Raw genomic sequence first — 12,072 nt, 5'->3', positions numbered from 1 at the left:
TCCAAAAATCATAATTTCATGAAAACTGAGGCTGTTACAGAAATTCTGAATTTATATTTAGTTTTAGGTATGAATTATCTTCCAGAAACGTAGTATATTATATTGTTTTTTAACCGGTAAAAATCTTTTTTTTTTGTTGTTGATGGGCTCAGAAACTGTGGTTAATTTTTCACTTGATGACATTTTAAGTACTAACCAGTATACCTTATAATTATGTGCTTCTCACACAGAAATTCCTGGGGAATGACGAGATCACTGACGAAACAAAATCCCGCATGTTGTTGAGCGGACTGGACGACAAGCACGGCAAAGAGGAGAAGGTTGAGGAGTTGGCGGTCGAGATGGAGGGGGTGACGGCCAAGTGGGTGGAGAGCCTCAGCGACAACACGCTGGACGCCGTGGACCTGCGCGTGCATCGCGGACAGCTGGTGGGCGTCGCGGGACCCGTCGGTGCCGGCAAGGTACGGTGCCTTTCGTTCTTTTGGTGTCATTAGTCTTCTCACTGGTTTCTTGCTGGCCGCCACGACTTCCTCTACTGAGCCATCCTCTTCATGTCATTTACACCCAATGTATGGAGTTATCTTACCACGTTTTTCTTTCGTTGCCTTCTTATCTGACTGTTAAGGACAAATTTTGAAAGTACTCTTAAACTGACTTCTCGACGAGTCAGAAACTTGAAATTTTAAACGAGGTTCAGAATTGGATAACGCTGCAATATAAACTCGTTTTCTTATCGGTCTGTTCTTCAAGGGTGATGTTGGAGATGAAATAGTTTGGTAACACATGACATCTAGGCTGCTCTGCACAACCAGTGTGTTGAGCAGATAGTATCAGAATGTACTTCAGAGGGTATACTTGTGGACAGGTATGGCTGAGCAGAGAGAGGGGCCAGGGGCAGATGGGTTGTGAGAGGGGCAGGATGAGATGTACAGAGGCAAGGGGGGGGGGGGGGGAGGAGGAGATGGACAGACAGAGGGGCAGAGAGGAGTGAGGATACATTAGACAGGCAGGGGAGAGGGAGAAGGAAATTCATAGAGACAGGGGGGGGGGGGGGAGAAGAAAATGGACAGTGAAAGCCTGGAGGACAGGGTCAGAGAGAGGGGCTAGGAAGAGATGAACAGAGAAGCCAGGAGCAGATAGATAGAGAGATGGAGAGACGGGAGGAGGTGATGTACAAAGACAGGGGCGAGGGGTGGACAGAGAGAGTGGTGGGGGAGAAGATGGACAGAGAGAGGGAGGAGGAGGAGGAGAAGAAGGAGATCTGAGATCTGTGCTATTTGTGTGACATATATGTACATGGGCAAAGTTGAAAGTATAAAGGTAGTATTGAAATAAAAATCTTATAACAATTACGTAAAATTAATTTTCCTTGGTTGTTTGTTTTATTTTTTAGGAAAGTAACAATTAAACAGATGAATATAGTATAATCAGTAGGTAGGTATACTACCATTCTATTACAGATATGATCAAGTAATTATACACTGAAACCTTAAATTTAACATACCTTACAATCTCATCAAAATGTTTAAATCCATTGAGAAATTTCAAATAAGGCTAAAGGCAGAAAGTAATTATTTAAATAGAAAGAAATTTTTAATATTCCACGTTTTAAATCGTACTAAAAAGTATAATTTTTTTTCTCCTAGCACCATGCAGATTCCTAACTCCATACAGATAGTTACGAAAATTTGTGATTATGAATGTTTAATACTTATGAAAACGTTTTTAAAATTTATAACGAAAAACGCGAGGCGCTTGCAATACGTATTTGCTGCATTAATACTTCACCTGCTAACAACTGTCTGTTGCATGCGTCCAAAGTCCTTTGTTATAAATCTTATAAGTATTTTCTTAGCTATTAAAAATTCTCTATTCCAAATTCTCCAAACTATCTGTTTCGGGTTAGGGATCTGTATGGATCTAGGAGAAATTATTTTATACTTTTTACTCCAATTCAAAAACGTTATATTGCAAACTTATCTTTGTTTCAATAATCGAGAGGCACAGTACAGTATTGTGCAGTGAATCATCCTGCTTCACGGAAGTTCCTCCTTGCGCTGTGAGTGGCCGCATCTTCTGTCCGCGACTTGTCCCCATCGTTACTTCTGATATCAGTTGGTCTGACGAGCAAAGATACTTCAAGCGGAAATTCGTACTCACGTTTTCGTCTGACTAGATAATTTTAGTTTTTGAGTTTCCTTTCGGAGAAAGTTAGTAATCACCTTTCGACCACTTACCTGAACATTCTTCAATCAATCATCAATCCTAAAAGTTTCGAGACGGTATTCACAAAAAAAACTGAGAAACGTTAAGTTAGGCTGATTTGATGCTTCAGGTGATCTATATTATCCATCCCACTTGCGTACAACGTACAAAAGTTTCATAAAGCCATGCGAAACTGTCAGAAAAGTCCTTCTTTGGGATGTTGTTCAGCTCGCGTGTCGCATTGGGTAGAATGTCGGTTATGTCACAAAAACTTTGACCCTTCGTGTTAGTTTCTGCACTTTGTCGTTTTGTGGTAGGTTCGCATTGGTAACACGACTTGTCACCTATCATCCAGAAAACACCTGTCGGCGTTTTGCAATACAGTCAAGCTGCGGCAGGCATCCATGCGTCGTTTTGGTTCGGTAGTCAAGGTGTGCGAGACGAGCTTTGCACACCTTCTGTTCAAAACATTCTGGAAAATGTCTTTAACACTTGATCTAGAGATGTTGCTCCATTTCGATTTGTGACACATTAGCATTGATACACTACGGCCGCACTCCCACGGCTACCTGCTCACAACTGATTAGTCGAAGTTCAAGCTGCCACTGTAGTTCTGCGCTGACGAGTAACCGACATTCGACCCAATGCGACACGCGAATTGAACAACATCCCAAAGAAGGGCTTTTCTGACAGTTTCGCATGGCTTTATGAAAATTCTGTACATTTTACTCAATACGCCAGAAATAAAATCAGCCTCGGAACGTTCTGAACGGATGGTACAGCTCTATATTGTTGCTCTGCCACCAGCAGATTTTCAGCCTTCGTTTCTACAACTACGAGCGTCTTAAAATTTAGCTACCAGTTTGTACAGCATATGATATTCCGTTGATGACTTTACCTAGCATCCATTACAGATTTGCAAAGCAAGTATGAAAATTTTTCCTCAGTTCATTACGAAATTAGAAATACAGATTATTTTTGGAACTTATTTTTTGGTCGCAGTCATGTATTTTAAACAGTTACCAGAAACCAAACGACAAGAAGCTGAAAAAAGTTTTGGTTTTACTTTTAACGCAGCCCTGAAGCGAGAGGTGATAGTGGTTTTCATTATTTATGTTTTACAGTACTGTTTTACATTCTTTCTTACGATGGGGACAATTAAAATACCATTCAGTGAGTATTATTTAAGAGCTCTGATAATTAGTAATGTCCAGTGTTAATTATTTAGCGTACAGCACTTTAACGCTTTAATACAAACTTCTTTAAGTAAAGACAGACACACACACACACACGGGGCTCAGAAGCGATACGTACACATACAGATAGCGGTAGTGTTGCGCACGTAAGGTATACGGGACAATGCATTGGCGGAGCAGTCTTGTACTCAGGTGATTCATGTGAAAAGGTTCCCGACGGAGGCTAATTATGGCCGCACGACGGGAGTTAAAGGACTTTGAATGCGGAATGGTAGTTGGGTCTAGAAGCGTGGAAAGTTTCATTTTGAAAATCGCTAGGGAATTTAATATTCCGAGATCCGGGGTGTCAAAAGTGTGCCGAGAATACCAGCTTTCAGGCATTACCTCTCACCACGGACAACACAATGGCCAACGGCCTTAATATCTGAAGGCAGCAGCGGTTGCCTAGAGCTGTCATTGCTAACAGACAAGTAACATTGCGTGAAATATACCCAGAAATCAATGTGGGACGTACGAGGAATGTATCCATTTGTACAGAGCGGCGAAATTGGTCGTTAATGGGTTGTGGCAGCAGACGACCGACGCGAGTGCCTTTGCTAACAGCACGACGTCACCATCAGCGCTTCTCCTGGGCTCATGACCATATCGATTGGGCCCCAGACGACAGGAAAACTGTGGCCTGGTCATACGAGTCCCGATTTCGGTCGGTAAGAGCTGATGGTAGGGTTCGAGTGTGGTGCAAACCCCACAAAGCCATGGACCCAAGTTGTCAACAAGGCTGTGCAAGCTGATGGTGGCTCCACAGTGGTATGGACTGTGTTTATATAAAATAGGTTTGGTCCTCTGGTCCAACTGAACCGATCATCTACTGTAAATTGTTATGTTCGGCTATTTGGAGACCGTTTGGAGCCATTCATGGAGTTCATGTTCCCAAGCAACGATGGAATTTTTATGGATGACAATGCACCATGACACCAGGCTGCAATTGTTCGCGATTGGTTTGACGAACATTCTGGACAATTCAAGCGAATTATTTGGCCACCCAGATCGCCCGAGATGAATCCCATCGAAGATTTATGGGACGTAATCGCGAGATCAGTTCGTGCACAAACTCCTGCGCCGGCAACACTGTCGCAGTTATGGACGGCTATAGACACAGCACGGCTCAATATTAATGCAGGGGGCTTCCAACGACTTGTTGAGTCTATGCTACGCAGAGCAAAACGAGGTCCGACATGAGATTAGCTGATATCCCATGACTTGTCACGTCAGTGTATATTAGAATACTGTTTTATTATCTTACTTAACGATCAAGACATTTCAACATATTCAGTGAGTATTACGTAATATCTGTGATAGGTAAAATGTCGAGTGCTAAATATTTAATGTGCGGTATTTCGCTTCTTTAAGTAAACACACAATTCTTCAATTTCAAAATAAAATTTATCATAATACAGTTCGATGTTTATCAAACTCTGTGGAGATATTCATCTTGTAATGGGTATTAAATGACTAAGCTTTCATTCCGTTCCGAAGCGATGTTAACAACATCAGTATGAGGTATGACCCCGACAGGAACGAATACACTCATTGTGTCATGGAAGCTAATTGCTTCCGAATGTCATGTTCAGGAGTTTCTTGCCATACCTGAAACGCATTGTGCGAGTTTATGAAGATTGCTGGCTTGAGGCTCGAATCAAGGTATATGTTTTCGCATAAGCTCTTCTTGGTGACGCTGTCTTTAACCTCTGGCTGGGTTTCAGCTATTGTCATCTGTCTATTCACCAGAGCCAGTCGAACAATTCTACGATCTTCTCATGTTGCCGTCCTTCTTGAGAGCCCGTGCCTATCCCTCATGCCCCGTCTTTCACTTCATAATCTCTCACTTAAGAAAATGAAACGCCTACAGTTGTCGTTTTGATGCTATTTTATTACATTGCAACCAGTATCAATGACTCAAAACGCCATCAACTGACGTTGAGGCGATGCACACCAATCGTATACACAATCCCATCAGTGGCCTATATCTTTGAACTTGTTACTGTAGAATGTTGTAAGAACGATGTTGTGTCTGCTGTCATCAACTGTCATCTGACTCAGTTGGTGTTTGATGGTTACAAACATAACATCACTTTCTCTGTGTTCTATAGAAGCCAGTGCATAGATGTCGGTCACTGATGGGATCGTGTATCCGATTGGAGTGCACCCCCTCAGCGTCAGTTAAGATTGGAAGCTGGTGTGTTGAGTCACTCAAACTGATTGCAATACAATAAAATATCAAAACGACAGTTGTAGGTGTTTTATTTTATTACGTAAGTGAACGGCCGAAGTCCTGCAGACCGCTGGCCACTGTGGTCGAGCAGTTCTAGGCGCTTCAGTCCTGAACCACGCGGCTGCTACTGTCGCAGGTTCGAATCCTGCCTCGGGCATGAATGTGTGTGATGTCATTAGGTTAGTTAGGTTTAAGTAGTTCTAAGTCTAGGGGACTGATGACCTCAGATGTTAAGTCCCATAGTGCTCAGAGCCATTTGAACCATTTGCCAAGTTTATTTTTTACGGAGGTACAACACATCCTTGCTGGGAATTTATAGTTCCTCGCTCCTGAGCGAACTTTGATATACTAGTGGGTATATATTTTATGTTTGATTATGTCTGTATAGCCTTACAGCACCACTGATTTGTGGTGCGATGTGAACGTTATCAAACTGCTCCAAGTATTTTATCATTTAATAAGTTTCTCGTACAGACTGAGTAGGTATTCCAGATAACAAAGTGCATTCTGTGTCACATTTGTTATCATGTAAGTAGCTAACAGTTCATGATAACAAGGTAGCAAGGTTCAAGTCGCCGTTTGTCGACCTTGGTTAACATTTCTTGTCTTTTCCTTAACTCCTTATCAGAGTGTACCTATGCTATTATATTACTTCCTCCATTTGTGTACAACAGAGCTATTTCTCTTTCAGTCATAGAATGTCGTTGGGCGGCTGAGTTCTGACAAAAATGACAGTAGTAAACACATAACGGATGTGACTTACGAAACATTACAGTCGTCCCATCTCTGAAGCACATATATCGCTTTTCATTTTGTGAGAAGTAACGACTGATGCATTCCACAGATTATAAATCGGCCCCTCGTACTGCGGATTTTAGATTTTACTCGCAAACATTTAGGCGGCTGTCGGACTGGTTCCCCACCTAGACTTCACAAACACGCGCATACGCAATTAAAACATGGAAACACTGAATTTACAATTTTTTTAGACAGATGATGCAGACGACACTGCTCCCCTTGGTCCAAGGTGACGTTGCGAGAGTAAGAAGAGCGTCCGACTAGAAGAGCAAGTTTCAGATCTACAATGAGCGAAGAAAGGCCCCCCTAACGAAAGGGTGTTAACATATGAAAGAAGAATATGAAGAGGGAGAAGAGTTAAGAACCGTTCCGAGTAACGTTATTATACACGTTTATCTCCAGGCAAACTCACAAAGCCATCATTTGTACAAACAGTAAGTAGTGGCTTCGCTTCGTAGGTCAGTCAGCAGCAGAGCGAGGGAGGAGATATGCATTCTATATGGCACTAATGACTCCTATGCAAGCTATACAATGGAATCTGTAGAATCATTCCGAAGTTTTTCTCAAATACAGTTATCTATCCTTACTCAACAGGGTCACTTCCAAAGATTCCGTTGCTATGTATGTTTCAGCAACTTTTTTGCATTTGTGGCGCCACGTGACCCAGAGCACTGACCTTTCTGTAACATCACAAGCCGGACCCTCATTATCAGCGATGTCATCTTTCTTATCAGTGATATAATTATTATCACTGATATCATCCTTATCAATGACGAACTACGCCCCCATTTCTCCTCTCCTCTCTGCCCAGTCCCAGCGAAGTATTAAAATGAAGCAGCCAGTCTGAATGTATCAAATAAATAAAATAATTTTATAAAAATGCAAGACGGTGGAACTAGTCCATTTATGGTTTATACCCTATGCGCCCTCCCGGAGGTGGGACCTGCATAAACTGAAAGAACCAGAGGTTGCACAGAGTTTCAGGGAGAGCATAAGGGAACAATTGGCAGGAAGTAGAAGAATAATGGGTAGCTTTGAGGGATGAAGTAGTGAAGGTAGCAGAGGATCAAGTAGGTAAAAAGACGTGGGCTAGTAGAAATCCTTGGGTAACAGAAGAAATATTGAATTTAATTGATGAAAGGAGAAAATATAAAAATGCAGTAAATGAAGTAGGCAAAAAGGAATAGAAATGTCTCAAAAATGAGATCAACAGGAAGTGCAAAATGGCTAAGCAGGGATGGCTAGAGGACAAATGTAAGGATGTAGAGGCTTATCTCGCTAGGGGTAAGATAGATACTGCCTACAGGAAAATTAAAGAGACCTTTGGAGAAAAGAGAACCAGTTGTATGAATATCAAGAGCTCAGATGGAAGCCCAGTTCTAAGCAGAGAAGGGAAAGCAGAAAGGTGGAAGGAGTATATAGAGGGTCTATTCAAGGGCGATGTACTTGAGGACAATATTATGGAAATGGAAGAGGATATAGATGAAGATGAAATAGGAGATACGATACTGCGTGAAGAGTTTGACAGAGCAATGAAAGACCTGAGTCGAAACAAGGCCCCGGGAGTAGACAACATTCCATTAGAACTACTGACGGCCTTGGGAGAGCCAGTCCTTACAAAACTCTACCATCTGATGAGCAAGATGTATGAGACAGGCGAAATACCCTCAGACTTCAAGAAGAATATAATAATTCCAATCCCAAAGAAAGCAGGTGCTGACAGATGTGAAAATTACCGAACTATCTGTTTAATAAGTCACGGATGCAAAATACTAACGCGCATTCTTTACAGACGAATGGAAAAACTGGTAGAAGCCGACCTCGGGAAAGATCAGTTTGGATTCCGTAGAAATATTGGAACACGTGAGGCAATACTGACCCTACGACTTATCTTAGAAGCTAGATTAAGGAAAGGCAAACCTACGTTTCTAGCATTCGTAGACTTAGAGAAAGCTTTTGACAATGTTGACTGGAATTCTCTCTTTCAAATACTGAAGTTGGCAGGGGTAAAATACAGGGAACGAAAGGCTATTTACAATTTGTACAGAAACCAGATGGCAGTTATAAGAGTCGAGGGGCATGAAAGGGGAGCAGTGGTTGGGAAGGGTGTGAGACAGGGTTGTAACCTATCCCCGATGTTATTCAATCTGTATATTGAGCAAGCAGAGAAGGAAACAAAAGAAAAATTCGGAGTGGATATTAAAATCCACGGAGAAGAAATAAAAACTTTGAGGTTCGCCGATGACATTGTAATTCTATCTGAGACAGCAAAGGACTTGGAAGAGCAATTGAACGGAATGGACAGTGTCATGAAAGGAGGGCATAAGATGAACATCAACAAAAGCAAAACGAGGATAATGGAATGTGATGCTGAGGGAATTAGATTAGGAAATGAGACACTTAAAGTAGTAAAGGAGTTTTGCTCTTTGGGGAGCAAAATAACTGATGATGGTCGAAGTAGAGAGGATATAAAATGTAGACTGGCAAGGAAAGCGTTTCTGAAGAAGAGAAATTTGTTAACATCGAGTATTGATTTAAGTGTCAGGAAGTCGTTTCTGAAAGTATTTGTGTGGAGTGTAGCCATGTATGGAAGTGAAACATAGACGATAACAAGTTTGGACAAGAAGAGAATAGAAGCTTTCGAAATGTGGTGCTACAGAAGAATGCTGAACATTAGATGGGTAGATCATATAACTAACGAGGAGGTATTGAATAGGATTGGGGAGAAGAGAAGTTCGTGGCACAACTTGACTAGAAGAAGGGATCGGTTGGTAGGACATGTTCTGAGGCATCAAGGGATCACCAATTTAGTATTGGAGGGCAGCGTGGAGGGTAAAAATGGTAGAGGGAGACCAAGAGATGAATACACTAAACAGATTCAGAAGGATGTAGGTTGCAGTAGGTACTGGGAGATGAAGAAGCTTGCACAGGATAGAGTAGCATGGAGAGCTGCATCAAACCAGTTTCAGGACTGAAGACCATAACAACAACAACCCCATGCGCCCTCCCGCTCTCCAGCCAGTCTCAGTGTTGTGTTAAAATGAAGCATTTAGTTGCATACAAATGGCACCAAACTAAGATATGCAGAAAAATAAGTCACGTAATATTAACTTGAATGAGTGCTAAGAAGGAAGTTATGCATTATTTCTGAGAAAGTCAACGATATTTATGAACACATACATTCCCTTCCTCTGTGTTTATTTAGTGTAATACTAAAATGGTGCATAAAAGTCAAGTTGCACCATTCCTGTGAAAATCAAAGATATTTACGTATAACTGGGTGAGACTGTTTACGCGGTGACTGCCCGCGGTGATGACGGGGTGTCTGACAATTACAAAGCTACCGCAGCATGTGTTCGTTCTTCCATAACATCACTTTGCTAAGTTCAAATGGCTCTGAGCACTATGGGACATAACTGCTGAGGTCATCAGTCCCCTAGAACTTAGAACTACTTAAACCTAACTAACCTAAGGACATCACACACATCCATGCCCGAGGCAGGATTCGAACCTGCGACCGTAGCGGTCGCGCGGTTCCAGACTGTAGCGCCTAGAACCGCTCGGCCACTCCGGCCGGCTCTTTGCTAAGTCGGCAGATCAAAATGTGATTACTAAGCATTAGCGCAGGATAATACGTACGGTTGGACACCCTTTGGTGTGGTATTTAATAGCCATAGCGACACTAGCGCTCCAAGTGGGGACACATCTGTGGGAAGGATAGTGTATGTTTTCATTTTTCTAATTAATTAACGAAATAATGTTTTTGCGTTCAATGCATTACTAAATTACCAAGGGACATGAATTATCATGAAATAAATGTAAAAACAGCCGAATTTCACTGAATCAGTGACATAAGCGACTTATTTATGAAGAAATTCTTTCTTATATGTGTACAACCGCAACTTACTCCATTGACAGGAAGAGAATATAAATAAATATTTCATGCACGAGAGACATATTTCTGTTGTCTGTTCTTATGACAGGCACTTTCCTTGACAAATAAAAATCGTCTTATGGTGTCTAATGATTCGACAACTCTTACACTTCACTCGGCTTTCTGATACACTAATACATCTGTGAATGTAATTACTTTTACTCCAAAAGTGAATTTGTTGGAGGTTCTTGCCCTTTGTGGTTCAGATGTAGCAGCAATTGTGGAACCGGTTCCTTCCCTTTTGCTTTTTGGCCTTTTATTATGACGTGTGTGGTTATCCCTTAGGTCACAGGTGTGGTACCTTGTTTGGTACGTTAAATGATGTAGGTATTACATTGAACACAAGTTTCCTACATTCCACATTCACTGATTTGGCTGGACGTTTAGGGAACAAACTTCGCATTGCTGGTCTTACGTATGATGTCTTTCTACAAAAAGTAGATCTTTTGGTGTTTACTGGCAGTTTTTTGTTATTCAAGAAAAATGACGTTTAGCAGTGTCAGTACGTTAAAAGATAATCTTAAATAAACTCTCCCCTCCCAGGGACCTTAGCAAACTGAAAAATGACAAATGTGATTTCATCTTTTAGTTATCGTCGGTTTTTTAGCGCTAAATACGCTTCCTTTTGTAGAAACTATTTTATAAATTAATATAAACAATGGTATTCGCGCTCAATCGATATTGTATCCAGAGGTGTCACTTGCTGCCTGCTTGGCGCGCTGCTATCGCAGTGGGTAACAAAAGCCAGAAGGAGTGTCGCGATGATTACGTTAGAATGTAGCTATTCCCGTGCGCCTGTGGTTGCGCACAGGGCAAGAACTATTGTGTGGACGCACCTTAGGCTCTGAATGACGTTACGTCATAAAACATGGCTCCTGATTCGAACTAAAAAAATTTTCAGTGAAAGTGAAATACTTTACTAATAGGCTATATCGTGAACCACTTCCTAGATACACTTTCCAGTACATCTACTATGTTACGATGTCTTATAAGAGCCGGCCGGGTTGGCCGAGCGGTTCTAGGCGCTACAGTCTGGAACCGCGCGACCGCTACGATCGCAGGTTCGAATCCTGCCTCGGGCATGGATGTGTGTGATGTCCTTAGGTTAGTTAGGTTTAAGTAGTTCTAAGTTCAAGGGGACTGACGACCTCAGAAGTTAAGTCCCATAGTGCTCAGAGCCATTTGAACCATTTTGTCTTATAAGATAAATATTTTCTTTTTGGTATGACGTTATGAAAAGACATTTGTAGATAGTAATTACAATCAGTGAGCTTGCCATCCAAGTAACGCACTGACTCAATCCCATATTTAAGATACAGTATCAGGTTTCATTCTTCTGATGAACCAAATGCAAGTACATAACAAACGTAATGCAGAGTGACAGCGAGCTTTACCGACAGGTCGCCATTGAACCCATAAAGTGATCATTATGTAAAAGTCAATAAATAAATAAAATTGTACCATAAATGCTAGAAACAGTGGGGCCAAACACTGTGTAGATAAAACCAAAAGTTTTTATAACTGAATTGTCAATTGTTGAGACCAAGTAAGTCAACATTTCCTATTTTCATTTTTCACCGAATAATGCATTTCAGGCTACGGCCAATCATTTTGTGTTGAAATGAAATGTCATCGTCCTAGGGATGGTAGAAATGGAGGTGCGCTTT

The 12,072-nt window shown here is 41.5% G+C and overlaps 1 protein-coding gene across 4 annotated transcripts in view; it reads left to right on the top strand.

Moving 5' to 3' along the window:
* LOC124774935 (ATP-binding cassette sub-family C member 4-like) overlaps nucleotides 1-12,072 on the top strand; it is a 312,213-nt gene that overhangs the window by 140,917 nt on the left and 159,224 nt on the right. For all 4 annotated transcript variants that reach the window (XM_047249622.1, XM_047249623.1, XM_047249626.1 and 1 more), the window contains one exon: nucleotides 231-461. In XM_047249622.1, the coding sequence (XP_047105578.1) occupies nucleotides 231-461 (231 nt within the window). The remainder of the gene's footprint in view (nucleotides 1-230; nucleotides 462-12,072) is intronic.

This window comes from Schistocerca piceifrons, chromosome 2, assembly GCF_021461385.2.
Source record: "Schistocerca piceifrons isolate TAMUIC-IGC-003096 chromosome 2, iqSchPice1.1, whole genome shotgun sequence".
Taxonomy (NCBI): Eukaryota; Metazoa; Arthropoda; class Insecta; order Orthoptera; family Acrididae; genus Schistocerca; species Schistocerca piceifrons.
This window is presented reverse-complemented; position numbering and strand designations above follow the sequence as displayed.